The sequence below is a fragment of the Solanum stenotomum genome, chromosome 6 (genome assembly GCF_019186545.1).
Source record: "Solanum stenotomum isolate F172 chromosome 6, ASM1918654v1, whole genome shotgun sequence".
In the NCBI taxonomy this organism is placed as follows: Eukaryota; Viridiplantae; Streptophyta; class Magnoliopsida; order Solanales; family Solanaceae; genus Solanum; species Solanum stenotomum.
Genome location: NC_064287.1, coordinates 2,967,027 through 2,979,279, shown reverse-complemented (window position 1 = coordinate 2,979,279; position 12,253 = coordinate 2,967,027). Strand labels below are relative to the sequence as shown.

General features: G+C 34.9%; 3 protein-coding genes across 4 annotated transcripts; 1 reads left to right on the top strand and 2 right to left on the bottom strand.

Annotated features, from left to right (window-relative positions):
- Positions 1-2,241: 2,241 nt before the first annotated feature.
- Positions 2,242-2,909, bottom strand: LOC125867276 (uncharacterized; the record flags this gene model as incomplete). Its single annotated transcript, XM_049547712.1, has 2 exons — positions 2,242-2,276; positions 2,627-2,909. Coding segments are annotated over 2 exons (318 nt in total), but the record flags the coding sequence as incomplete, so codon positions are not given.
- A 215-nt stretch (positions 2,910-3,124) lies between these two features.
- Positions 3,125-3,816, bottom strand: LOC125867273 (uncharacterized). Its single transcript, XM_049547709.1, has 2 exons — positions 3,724-3,816; positions 3,125-3,640 (listed from the first exon to the last, which is right to left on the bottom strand). The coding sequence occupies exons 1-2, from the start codon at positions 3,814-3,816 to the stop codon at positions 3,125-3,127; spliced, it is 609 nt and encodes a 202-aa protein (XP_049403666.1).
- Positions 3,817-7,029: 3,213 nt separating this feature from the next.
- On the top strand, positions 7,030-11,351 carry LOC125868143 (protein LEAD-SENSITIVE 1-like). Of its 2 annotated transcripts, none has more exons than XM_049548754.1 (2): positions 7,030-7,147; positions 10,050-11,351. In XM_049548754.1, the coding sequence occupies exons 1-2, from the start codon at positions 7,069-7,071 to the stop codon at positions 10,727-10,729; spliced, it is 759 nt and encodes a 252-aa protein (XP_049404711.1). In that variant the 5' UTR covers positions 7,030-7,068; the 3' UTR covers positions 10,730-11,351. The 2 variants fall into 2 exon arrangements, with proteins under 2 accessions (XP_049404711.1, XP_049404710.1); XM_049548753.1 differs by having other exon boundaries at positions 7,107-7,421.
- The last annotated feature ends 902 nt before the right edge of the window (positions 11,352-12,253 follow it).

The following is a 12,253-nucleotide window of genomic DNA, read 5'->3' as shown; positions in this document are numbered from 1 at the left end:
ATTGCTCATGTAGGAAAGCTTTCAAAGAACTAATCTCCTTCATGTCAGTACCAGTTAAGATGATATCATCAACATATACAACCACAAACACTAGAGAGCTTCCATTCTTCTTATAAAATAGTGAATAGTCACTGTCTGAATGAATGTATCCTTTTGAGCAAAGACTGTTGGCCAGCTTGTCATACCATTGCCTGCTAGCCTGCTTTAAACCATACAAGGACTTCTTCAATCTGCAAACCATGTCACTGCTGCCCACTGTCAGGCCAGGTGGTAATGCCATGCAAACTTCCTCATTTAAATCACCATGGAGGAAAGCATTATTGACATCTAATTGATACAGATTCCAACCTTTCTTGACTACTAAAGAAATAAGAGTCCTGATTGTGATCATCTTTACCACAGGTGAGAAGGTTTTATTATAAGTTATTCCAGCTTGTTGAGTGTACCCACTCATCACTAGTCTAGCCTTGAACCTTTCTATACTGTCATCTGCTTTGTGTTTAATTTTGTACACCCATTTACACCCAATAACATTCTTTCCTTTAGGTAAGTTAACTAGTTCCCAAGTATCATTTGCATACAAGACATCAAATTCCTGTGTCATTGCCACTTGCCAAGCAAGATTCAAAATTGCCTCTTCATAAGAAGAAGGTTCAATATCATATGAAATATTATGGATCAACTGCTGGCTATCAAAACATAGTGTGGTAAAACAGACATGATCAGGGTGAGATATGAATGAAGTGAGTGAGTGTTGTGGATCAGGAACATCAATTATGGGTGGAGAAGGATGTAGATTGGGTAATAAGTATGTGTAATCTTTCAAGTAACTAGGAGTGTGAAGGGACCTAGTTGTTCTTCTAGGTGCAAAAGGAGCATCACCAAGGGCAGAAACAGTAGGGTCAACATGAGGTATAGGGACTGCAGGTTCAATGGTAAGTGCATTATTAGTTGTGGGAGTGTGATCATTAGTGACTTCAACCAATGTGTGAGAATTCAACATTTTATCATCAACAAAGTTGTTTGTTTTACTAGGCATGCAAACTGACAGTTTAGAATGATGTACAAGGAACTGTAAGACAGAATTGAAACTAGAACCAATTGGAGCAATGACAAAAGGAAAACTAACTTCATAAAAGAAAACATCCCTGGACGACATGAATTATCTTGGTAGCCAAATCTAAGACTTTGTAACCTTTTGTATTAAAAGGTATTCCAATGAAAATGTGGAGTGTTGTTCTTGGTTAAAATTTGTCCTTATGGGTTTTCAAGGTAGTTGGAAAGCAAAGACATCCAAAACTTCTAAGGTGGGAGTAGGTTGGTATCTTTTGATATAACAGTTCATATGGGGATTTGTTCTGTAGGAGTTTTGTGGGTAGTCTATTGATTAAATAGGTGGCAGTAAGGACATTCTCCCCAATATCTCATGGGCAATTTTGACTGAAACAGAAGTGCTCTTGCTGTCTCAAGAAGGTACTTATGCTTCCTTTCCACCACACCATTTTGTTGTGGTGTGTAAGGACATGATTTTTGGTGTATTATGCCTTTTTCTGAAAGAAACAGGTTGCCTCAGTGCTTGTGAATTCCAGACCATTATCAGATCTGATGGTTTTTAAGTTGGTATGAAACTGATTTTCTATTATGGATATAAAAACTTTTATAGTTTGAAATGCATTGCTTTTGCACCTAAGAAGTTGTGTCCAGGTTGATCTACTGTAATCATCCACCATGGTTAAGAAATAGTGATTGCTATTATGTGTTGGTACATGATATGGTCCCCATAAATCAATCTGAAGTAGTTCAAACATTGAGCTGGTTGCAGTTGTACTCTCTGGAAATGGCATTCTAGTTTGTCTAGACATGGGACATATTGTACAAATAAAGGGTTGTTTGCTGGAAAATTTTAGGGGAATAATAGATATACTCCTCATTTTTACAAAGGGCACATGTCCTAACCTAGCATGCCATAAGAATTCAATGTCATGACTATGCGTATGGTTAATATCAGAGAAAGAATCAACAGCAGAACATGAAACATGATCAATAGAACAAGCCTCATTATTGATTTCATGAGAGTATCTTACATTTGGTGGTGAAGCTTGGCATTCACTTTCAACTGAAACTTTCTTGCAGTAGTTAAAAAGAGAAACAGGTGGACATCTATCATGAGAAACAACATTACCATTTGCAGGTGGATAATTGTGACACTTTGGACAGAAAAAATACAGACCATTTCTTACCTTACCAAGTGCCAGAGGGCTCTTCAGAGAAGGGCCCTACAGTAAGCAAGAAAAATTGTTAAAACTAACTATTTCTTTGAGTTGAACAACCAAGCAATGAGCATATATTAAATTGAACTTGAAGCTAGGTATAAACAATACTTTGTACAGAGTCAGTGTTGAATTCAAACAAACATCACCAATTTTAGTCACTTTAACTTTGTATATATTTGGTAAGGTGATTAAGAAGGGATAAGGCAGTGTTCTAAGGTTTGTGAGAGTGTCTCTTGTGTAGGTCATGTGGTGAGAGGCTCCTGAATCTATGATCCAAGAACCAGCAGTCAATTTTTCACATTTACATGACAAATCACCTATCTCACTAATAGAAGAATAGTAAGCAAGTATACCTGCTAGGTTTGCAGCTCCACTTGACATGTTCCCTGAGCAATCGGTTCCATTTCCAACCTGCAGAGTCCCAAGCAAATTGAGTAGTTGTTCATACTGGCTTTTAGACAGGTTCAATGGCATTTGCCTTCCCTGCTCAGGAGTTTCTTCACACTGACTTTTATCATCCTCAGAAGTATGCACATTTGCTGCAGATCCTGAGCCTCTTCCTCTTGGGTTTCTTGTGTTGGCTGGGTAACCATGCAGCTTGTAGCACCTGTCTTTGGTATGCCCAGTTCGTTTGCAGATTCACAGAACAAGTTTGACCTGTTGCCAGAGCTGGAATTCCCTCTAAAAGTATTGGAACTGCTTGCACCTATGTCTGCACCTCTTCTATAAGAATTGTAGTTTGCATTGTAGTTTGTATTAAAACCTTTGGGTCCTGCATTGTATTGTGGTGACACAGAGGCATTTAGAGAGGTGGATTCCAAGGCCATGTGACTGAGAGGCTTCATTTCCCTTTATCTTTCCTCTTGTGACAAAATGGCAAATGTTTGTGCCATAGTTGGTAGATCAGACATCATGAGGATATTTTCACATACAGTAGTATACATCTCATTTAGGCCCATCAAAAAATGTATAAGTCTTCTATCTTGCTCAGCCTTATGCATCTTGGGTTTTTCACCACAAATGCACACACAAGTGCATTGAAAATTGACATCAAGAGTGTTCATTTCTTCCCACAACTTCTTCATATTAGTATAATATCTAGTGACATTCAAAATGCCTTGCACAAGGTCATTTATCTCCTTCTGTAGTTGATAGAGTTTGCAACCATTACTTTGGTCATATCTATCCTCCAACTCCTCCCAAAGCTCTTTGGCATTGTTGACGTATTGCAAGCTATCTCGCAGATCTGGTGAGAGGGAATTTAAAATCCAAGAGGTCACCATGTCATCACACCTTTCCCACTGCATGAAGGTTGGATCTGCAGAATTTGGCTTCACGATTTTTCCATTGATGAATCCAGTTTTACTCTTAACAAATAAAGCCCTAAGAACTGCTTGTCTTCATGACCTGTAGCTAGTTCCATAAAAAACAGTAGGAAGTAAAGTAGAACCTGCATTCTCAGAGAGATGCAGATAGAAGGGGGAATGAAATCCAATCGAGTTGAAGTGTTGGTAGCAATCGCGTCACCTGAAGCGTCTCCCATAGAAGAAGATGAAAGAGAATGAACTCACAATGAGCAAGTTCGAATCAAAACAGAGGAACGATAGTGAGATCGGTCAAAGAAAATCAGGGAGAAGACGACGGCGAGAAAAATATCGGCAAATCGAACTGAATAGAGTGCTCACGATGAGAGAGAGGAGCAGGAATCTCACTGCTCTGATACCATGACAAAACCAGCAACATAAGCTGTGAAACAATATACTTCCTCCAATAATGGAGGTTGAGCTTTCACCAACAATTAGAGAAGAAGGAGAGAAAAAATATTATTGAGAATGTGAAAAACTAAACTGTAATCAATACAATGTATGTGTATATATACACACTGATAGAATCTTCACACTTCTAACAAACTCAACTAACTATCTATGCTGAAATGGTAAACGTGTGATTCCTAACTAACTAACCAACTAACTCTGTGAATGAACAGTGACTAACTAATCTAATCTTATCAATGTCAAATATCTGTTTTGAAAAATATTACACTCCATATTTATTTAGAGAAAAAATCTAGCAAGTATAATTTGTATACCTACAAAATATGCAATTAACGTTTTGTATAATTGAACGATATACAATACAAAAACTATCGTATATCTCGAAGGTGTACGACAATAATATTCCCATTATTTCTAAATAAGCCATATTTTTACCTTTTCAATTTGTTTTAAATAAGTGATGTTTTACATAATTAAAAAGATATTAATGGCGTTCTTTCAATTTTACCATTATTTAATAAAATGAGTTTTACCTAAATAAGAAACTATTTATAAAGCACTACATTTTTTTCAAGTTATTTATATTATATTAAGGATAAATTGGTAAAGATACTTTTTACTTTCCAGGAATGTGTAGTTATCTTAAGGGTGTGCTCAAATTAAAAAGGGAAAACTACACAAAATGAACCAAATTGTGAAACTATTTATCTTTAACGAAATCATGATCCAAACTATTTACCCGCTTACCCCACTTTCTCCTTTTTTATTTCGCGCATGATGTCATCAGCATCACTACTATGAATTAATCCTCTGTGATACTTTGTCGGTATATTGATACCATTTATATATCTTATAGGACTGAGCTTAATCCTCTTTGATACTCCGTCGGTATATTGATACCTTATCAATATCATATAGGACCATTAATGAAGACACATCATAAAAAATGCTCAACATATTGGTATCTTGTGGAGGATGCATTGGTGCCTCATATGTTTTAATCAAAAACTCCCTCCTTGATGCTATCATAGTATATATATATACACTGTTTCTTCTTGTTTGATACCATCAGAGAATATATATACCTTGATGGTATCAAACATCAACTGAATCTTTGTCTCTTCCTCATTGATACCATCAGAGTATATATAAAACTCTGATGGTATCAAACAATAATTGAACAGTCTTTTTCATTGAAGCATTGCATATCCCTCCTTGATGACATCATAGTATATATATACACACTTTAATAGCATCAAGGAGTAACTGCGTAGTGTTTTCATCGAAGCACTGCTTCTTTCTGTTACCATCAGAGTTTATATATATCTTGATGGTATCAATCATCAATTTAGCTAATTTTCACTGAATTTCTGCCTCCTACTCCTTGATACTATTACAATATATATAAACTTGATGGTATCAAGCAGTTTTTGAGCAGTTTTTTTCACAACACTACATGTCCCTCCTTGATGCTATCGTAGTGTATATATATACTCTAATCATATAAAGGAATAGTTGTGTAGTGTTCTTCACTGATGCACTGCTTCTCCCTCTTTGATACCATCAGAGTGTATATATATATATATATCCTTTTATGTATATTCTATACATACCTCTTTTTTTATAAGATTTTTGAGTTCGATATTGAAAATTTTCTTGCACTGAATGTTGCTCTTGATTTTATTTTTTTACAGGATTGTGTTTCTTCAATGCAAAATAGACTTTCACGCCCATATTATTTGTAATTTTCAGTGGTGGAAATCCGTGTGAAAGTGCATATTTGATTTAAATATTGCTTGTAACAGCTTCCTTCTGTACTTGTGTTGCTATTGTTTTGACCAGATCTATGAAATTGGAAGTAGAATTGACTAAAATTGCATCAATATGATAAGTATTGTATTTGTTGTTTGAATCTCAAATTCCATTGTGTTGCACTAAAATTGCAACGTTATCCATCACTAGAATTTGCGTGGAAGCTAGCTTGGGGAAGAAGAAGGTAGCTTTGGGAAAGGAGGCAAAGTTCGCTAGAGTAGTTTGACATTGAGTTAGAAAAAGGGGACACAAATATAATATAATGGGGGTATGAACTTGTAAATAATTTTACTTTTTGTGGTAAAAAAAATAAGATTCCCAATTAAAAATATCATTTTAAAAAAAAGTAATGTAATATTTTGTAGGTGCAAAGTTTATATTCCTTCCATTTCTAAATAAGCAGTGTTTAGCACGTCTATTTTATTCCAAAATAATTGATGTTTTTGGGTTCCAAAAGGATTTGATCTTGTTCTTTTAAAATTAGTCCTGTTTAATACATAACGTTTTACATCATTAAAGAATCACTTTTTTTTTTCAAGACACTTACTTATCGATAAATTCGTAAAACTTTTTTTTATTTTCTAAAAATAATTAGTTTTTGAAGATGTACGTAAGCTAAAACATCACTTATTTTAGCAACAAAAGAAGTAATTAATACTCAAAATATTTTAGGTTGCTTGGATAATCATAACTCTTTTTATGAGCCATCATAAATCATATCTCTGCCTCAAAATAATAGAAACAAAGTTAGGAATAAGATGTGCACATATTTTTTCTCTCCAAATCTAATTTAAATAGTATTAATTTTGCTATTAGGGTGTGTGATATATAGGAAGAACATGGAAAAATTTCAAGAGAACATATTTATAGACCCCACAAGGCCAAATCCACTCCCCCCTTCTTCCTAGTAAATTCCAACCATTTTCACTACTCCTCTCTCCGTCTCATTGTATGTGACATTCTTTTCTTTTTAATTCGTTTAAAAAAATATTAAAAATGTTTTAATTTTAAAATTTCATTTTTATCCTTAATAAAATAATTTATAACCAACCACACAAACATCTAAAAAAATATATTTTAGACCATAAATTTTAAAAATATTCATATTTTTTCTTAAGACACCATGTCAAGTTAAATATTGCACATAAAATGAGACGGAGGGAGCAACTGTTTTCACCCCTAAATGAAATAGCTAAAGCTGAAAAGGCATGCAGACTCATCAAGTCAAGGATTTTATTAGCATAATAATGTATCCATCTTTGTTAGGGTTGTTGAGCAAATCAATAGGTAAACCACTCAGATTCTGACACATTTTTTTTTTTTAATTTTTTGACACATTTTCTTATTATTAATGGTGAAATGTGTCAATTTGCATGATTAATCAAAGATTCATAGTGGGTTCATTTGAATTTCTAAAAAGATTCAAACTTTCTGCAAACTACTACATTGTTTTCAAGAACAGAGAAAATGGGTTTGTTGACAAACAGAGTGGGGAGGAATGAAATCAAACCAGGAGACCATATTTACACTTATAGAGCTGTTTTTGCTTACTCCCACCATGGTAATTTCACAAAAAAAATCAAAGAAAGAAAAATAGTTAATTTTTGCCTCTCTGTGTACTTTGGTTTATGTGTTTAGTTTACTCCTCTTTTCCTTCTTAGAAGGCTGCTGTTATCTGTGATTTTCCCCATTTTGAATGTTTCATTTGGTTTTGACAGTCAAGATTCCTTTATCATGTGAGTTAGTGAGCCTAATTAGATGTGTTTGGGATTGTTAAGTGAAATAGCTCCTGATATGATTTCATTGTTTATTTTGTTCCTCTAATTGGATATAATTTACAAAACAACAACATACCCGGTGTAATCCTATTAGTGGGGTGTGGGGATGCTTCATGCTAGTGTGTACTCAGACCTTACCCCGTCTTGGGAGGTAGAGGTAGAGAGGTTGTTTCCTAAATTTTGTCATTAAGCAATGAGCCAATGACTAGCTCATTCTTTATCTGTATATGGAGGTATATATATATGTGTGTGTATTTGTGTTTTATGTGATTTTGGATGAAGTAGAGTTGAAGTGGCTTTGAGAACGTTTTGTCTGTACTGAGGGTCTATCGGAAACAACCTCTCTACCCTGCAGAGATAGGATAAGGTCTTGTATATCTTACCCTCTCTAGTGGGATTATATTGGGTATGTTGTTGTTGTTAGTATTGAAGTGGGTCACTTGTATCTATGGAGGTTCATTATGAACCGTTGATATGTGTATCTATTGATTGCATGAAATTTTGAATACATGGATATTGCCTGCATCCGAATGACAAGTTTCATGATTGAGTCCTGAGTAGCTTGCTTGTACATATGGAGGTTCAGAATTGAGATGTGTGTATGGCTTAAATCATGTGTGCATCGGATTTCAAAAACAAGTATATCCAATTTAGTAATTTTATTAGCGCTTTTAAATTCTCAATCTGAGATGAGCTGAGAAATTCTGAATGATGAACGGTTTGAGTGTTATAACCATTTAGGGTCTATGTGTAGCTATTTCTAGAACTATGTTGCTTAGACTTTTCAAAAAATGTCAATGGGTGCGTGTCGGATTCTACAAAGTAGTGGTTTTTTTTTTTGGAAGAATCCGACACGGGTGCAGCATCGAAAGCGAAGAGTCCATGCAACTTAGTTCTAGAAAGTCGTCGTGTGAAATAAGTGTCAATATCCTTACATTTGCCAAAGGTACCTAAAGTAAAGTTAGATTCTCTCTTCTTCTCTTCTATTCTAGAGCAAGTATGAAATGAGAATCGAGAGTAACTGTTACAACACAGAAATATAGTTCCTCAACCTTCCATCTAGGAAAGTCTGTCATTAGATCCACCCTGATGTCTTAGTATATTAGCTTAATCAGTGCTAGACTTTTTAATTATTTTAAGTCTTACAAATAGTACTTAATCTTTGTGAAATGCTATCATTATAATAAAAAAGGTGCTAAAGAAGATGGATCAATATTCTTGTGTGTCCTATTGCCTGGTTAATATGATTAAACGATACTGCAATTTGAAATGGTGTTAGTTGGATTCTGTTGGATTGTAAGGTTATCTCCTCCATGAAAATTTAGTTGAAAGTTAGGTATGCACATCACGATATGTTGATTTCTACATTATGGCTACTAAATGAGCTGTTGATCTGAATATAAATAGAGAAAAATGCTTTAGCCACATAGTTGAATTATTTTAAGTATTGCTGCTGTAACATACGCTCTTCTATCTTTTTAGAAGGTACAATAAAACCTAGCAAAATGATTGTTACTCTCCTTCTGGATGTTATGACTAAATTAAATGCTGCTTCTTGGTAGCATATCAGTATGATCAAAGTGAAGATTCATGACATTCACGTGAAACCTTCTTCTATGGATCTTGCATTGTACAATTGAAACAATACAGGTCTTCAGTCTTTACTGCACAAAATGACAACTTGATGGTAAAGCTAGCAATTTTAGTGGATTTAAGGGCAGATTAATTGATTGATAGGCTAGAGGTGGTCTCCTGGGGTTTTTGCATTATATGTTTGACATGTTGTGGTCTATTATGGATGCTTTATTGCTGAAATTTGAACGACTGCGGCTTCTTATTTGTGCTTGTTCAACTCTAACAAACCAAAAAACTGCTTCTCAGGTTATCACATGGTCGCTTTGTTTGTGTGAACATATGATGGCCTCTCGAGATGCATACTTTCTTATATATATATTTTTTTTCATGATTCCTCTATTTTATGCTTTTCTATGATGTAAAATATGAAGCAGGTACTTAATGTCTAAGAGTTGGTTCTGCACCTCGTCTGAACCTTACTATAAAATCTATCTTACATGCAAAATATGACTCTGGAATATCATTGGTTATCATGTTATTCAGCTTGAACCATATTTTTTCAAGTGTGATTTTTTTAAATCTTACACACTCTTTATTATGTTTCCTTAGTTGATCTAAAATGGTTGTTCCCCCTTCATCTAATCTACACAAAAAAAAAATGAAAATTACATTTTCGATAGCAGTCAGCTGCAACTATGATCTGCAAGTCCGTTTTCTTTATATTTATTTGAATTAGGATTCTCAAATTAGTGTTGAATAGAAAGGTCAAATTTTCTTCCTGCAAATAAGTACAGTTTTTTTGTGTGTTGAGTCTTCTGAAAATATGGTATTCATAGGTATTTTTGTTGGCGGAAGCAAAGTGGTCCATTTTAACCGTCTTCAGGCCTTTTCTGATGATGATGATAATGATGATGAAATGTCAGACCTTTCTTCTTCATGTCCAACCTTTCCTGACTGTGGATTTAAGCTACCTAACAGTGGTGTTGTTCTTTCTTGTCTGGATTGCTTTCTCCGCGATGGTTCACTCTACAACTTTGATTATGGAGTAAGCCCATCTGTTTTCCTTACCAGAGTGCGAGGGGGCACTTGCACTACTGCAGCATCAGACCCTCCTGAGATGATCATACACCGAGCAATGTATCTTCTTCAAAATGGATTCGGTCACTATAATGTGTTCCTTAACAATTGTGAGGACTTTGCGCTGTACTGCAAAACAGGCCTTCTAACAGCTGATAGACGCAGTGTTGGAAGTAGCGGACAAGCTTCTTCTATCATTGGTGCTCCGTTAGCTGCTCTTCTTTCTTCTCCTCTGAAGTTGCTAATTCCTAGTCCTGTTGGTGTGGCCACACTAACAGCAGGGATGTATTGTATGAATAGATATGCAACTGACATTGGTGTTCGAAGTGATGTTGTCAAAATAGCAGTTGAAAACCTGGCAGAGAAGCTTGGCTACGGAAACAGTCATGGAAGAGTCATCATAGAACACAGGTCTTTGAATCAGGGAACTGCTAGGTGACATCAATCTCAGTGTCTTACACAGAGAGTATTCTCGATGTTGTATCAATTTATGATGAAGTTATTGTGTTTGCTTAACATATCATACATATTCTCCAGAAACTACTCTTTGGTTATCCATGTGTGAAAGGTAATGATCCTACTCTAAGTTGACAGTAACTTTTAGGCCTAATACTTAAGCATACATTAATAACTTAGCCTCAGTTGGTAAGTAAGCACTTCAACTTTTGAGAGTGTACATCTCGACACTTCATCTTGGTTTTAACTTACAACAAAACAACTCCAACTCGTCCTGACTATATCTCATGGACACTTGATGCTGACATGATACATAAATTTTGGAGGTGTCTAGATGATCATTTTGTAAGTTGGAGTGCTCAATTAACACAGTGGTGACAAGTTGAGGTGTCTAGATGTGCATACTCAAAGTTGGAGCGTTTACTTGCCAACAAAGGATCCGTTTGAGTGCTTGTTTATGTATTATGCCTAAATGTTATATTTTGGGAGTGTCTCGTTCATGTAATCGCCGAGCCTATGTTTTGGCACAGAAGATTGTAGTGCAGAAAATCTGTATGATTCCTGCTTGATTTTGTTGTGTGCTTCCTCAAGTTATATTATCAGCCTCCCCCTTTGTCTGAGCCTCGACTAGGCTAGGGGTGGATTTCATTTTTATTTTTTTATTTTCTTCACTTACGCCTCATACTTCACCTGTGTCTAATGAGGCTCAGGTGCAGAGCCTTCCACTGTGGACCGAGACTACAAAGGTAGAAGGTAGATCAAAACACCATGAAAATTTTATTGACTTTATCATCAACCTTGATTTCACTACACTCAATAGGAACCTGAATAACGGAAACAAATTTGTGTTATGTTTCTAAAGTCAGTGTTTTAAAAGGTTTACCTATGGGACAAGAGTTTGAGATATAAGTAGTCAAACATAGTGAAATTGCTCAATTGATCACAAGTTTTTTTGTCTTATAGGCCAAAATTGCATGTGTTACTCAATTATTAACAATTATGATGGATAAGCAGAACTTAATAATATTCATTCTACTTACCATGTTAAATTGCTTACAAGTTAGGATGTCCGGACAAAAGTTGGTTGAATTATTTAATTGTTCGTGAACCCCCCACCCCCACCTTATAAAGAGTTGTTTGTATAATATTTTAACTGAAAAGATATGTTGCTAAATTATTATTCAAAAAAATCAATAGACTCTGAACGTGCTTAATTTAAAATAAAGTAACTCAATTACCTGTTGAATAGGCAACAAATTACACTATGTTCAAATTTGTATTATCGAAAGTTACTCAATTTTTTCATCAATTTAATTTTTAATCCATTCATATATTTATCATTGATAAATAATCTATTTCTCGAGAGAAAAAAATCTAAAATTTACCATTTAAGACATAGGGTGTGTTTGGTATGAAGGAAAACATTTTTCAATTTTCTCATGTTTGGTTGGGTAAATGTTTTCCAAATCAATTCATTTTCCTCAAATTTAAGAAAAATGACTTCCCT

What these genes read in the sequence shown, in the direction of transcription:
- LOC125867273 (XM_049547709.1), bottom strand. Translation starts at nt 3,816, where the DNA reads ATGGGAGACGCTTCAGGTGACGCGATTGCTACCAACACTTCAACTCGA. An exon ending in GCATCTCTCTGAGAATGCAG is followed by an intron (nt 3,641 to 3,723) that starts GTTCTACTTTAC and finishes TTATTTGTTAAG; the next exon opens with AGTAAAACTGGATTCATCAA.
- LOC125868143 (XM_049548753.1), top strand. Translation starts at nt 7,328, where the DNA reads ATGGGTTTGTTGACAAACAGAGTGGGGAGGAATGAAATCAAACCAGGA. An exon ending in TTTTGCTTACTCCCACCATG is followed by an intron (nt 7,422 to 10,049) that starts GTAATTTCACAA and finishes TGGTATTCATAG; the next exon opens with GTATTTTTGTTGGCGGAAGC.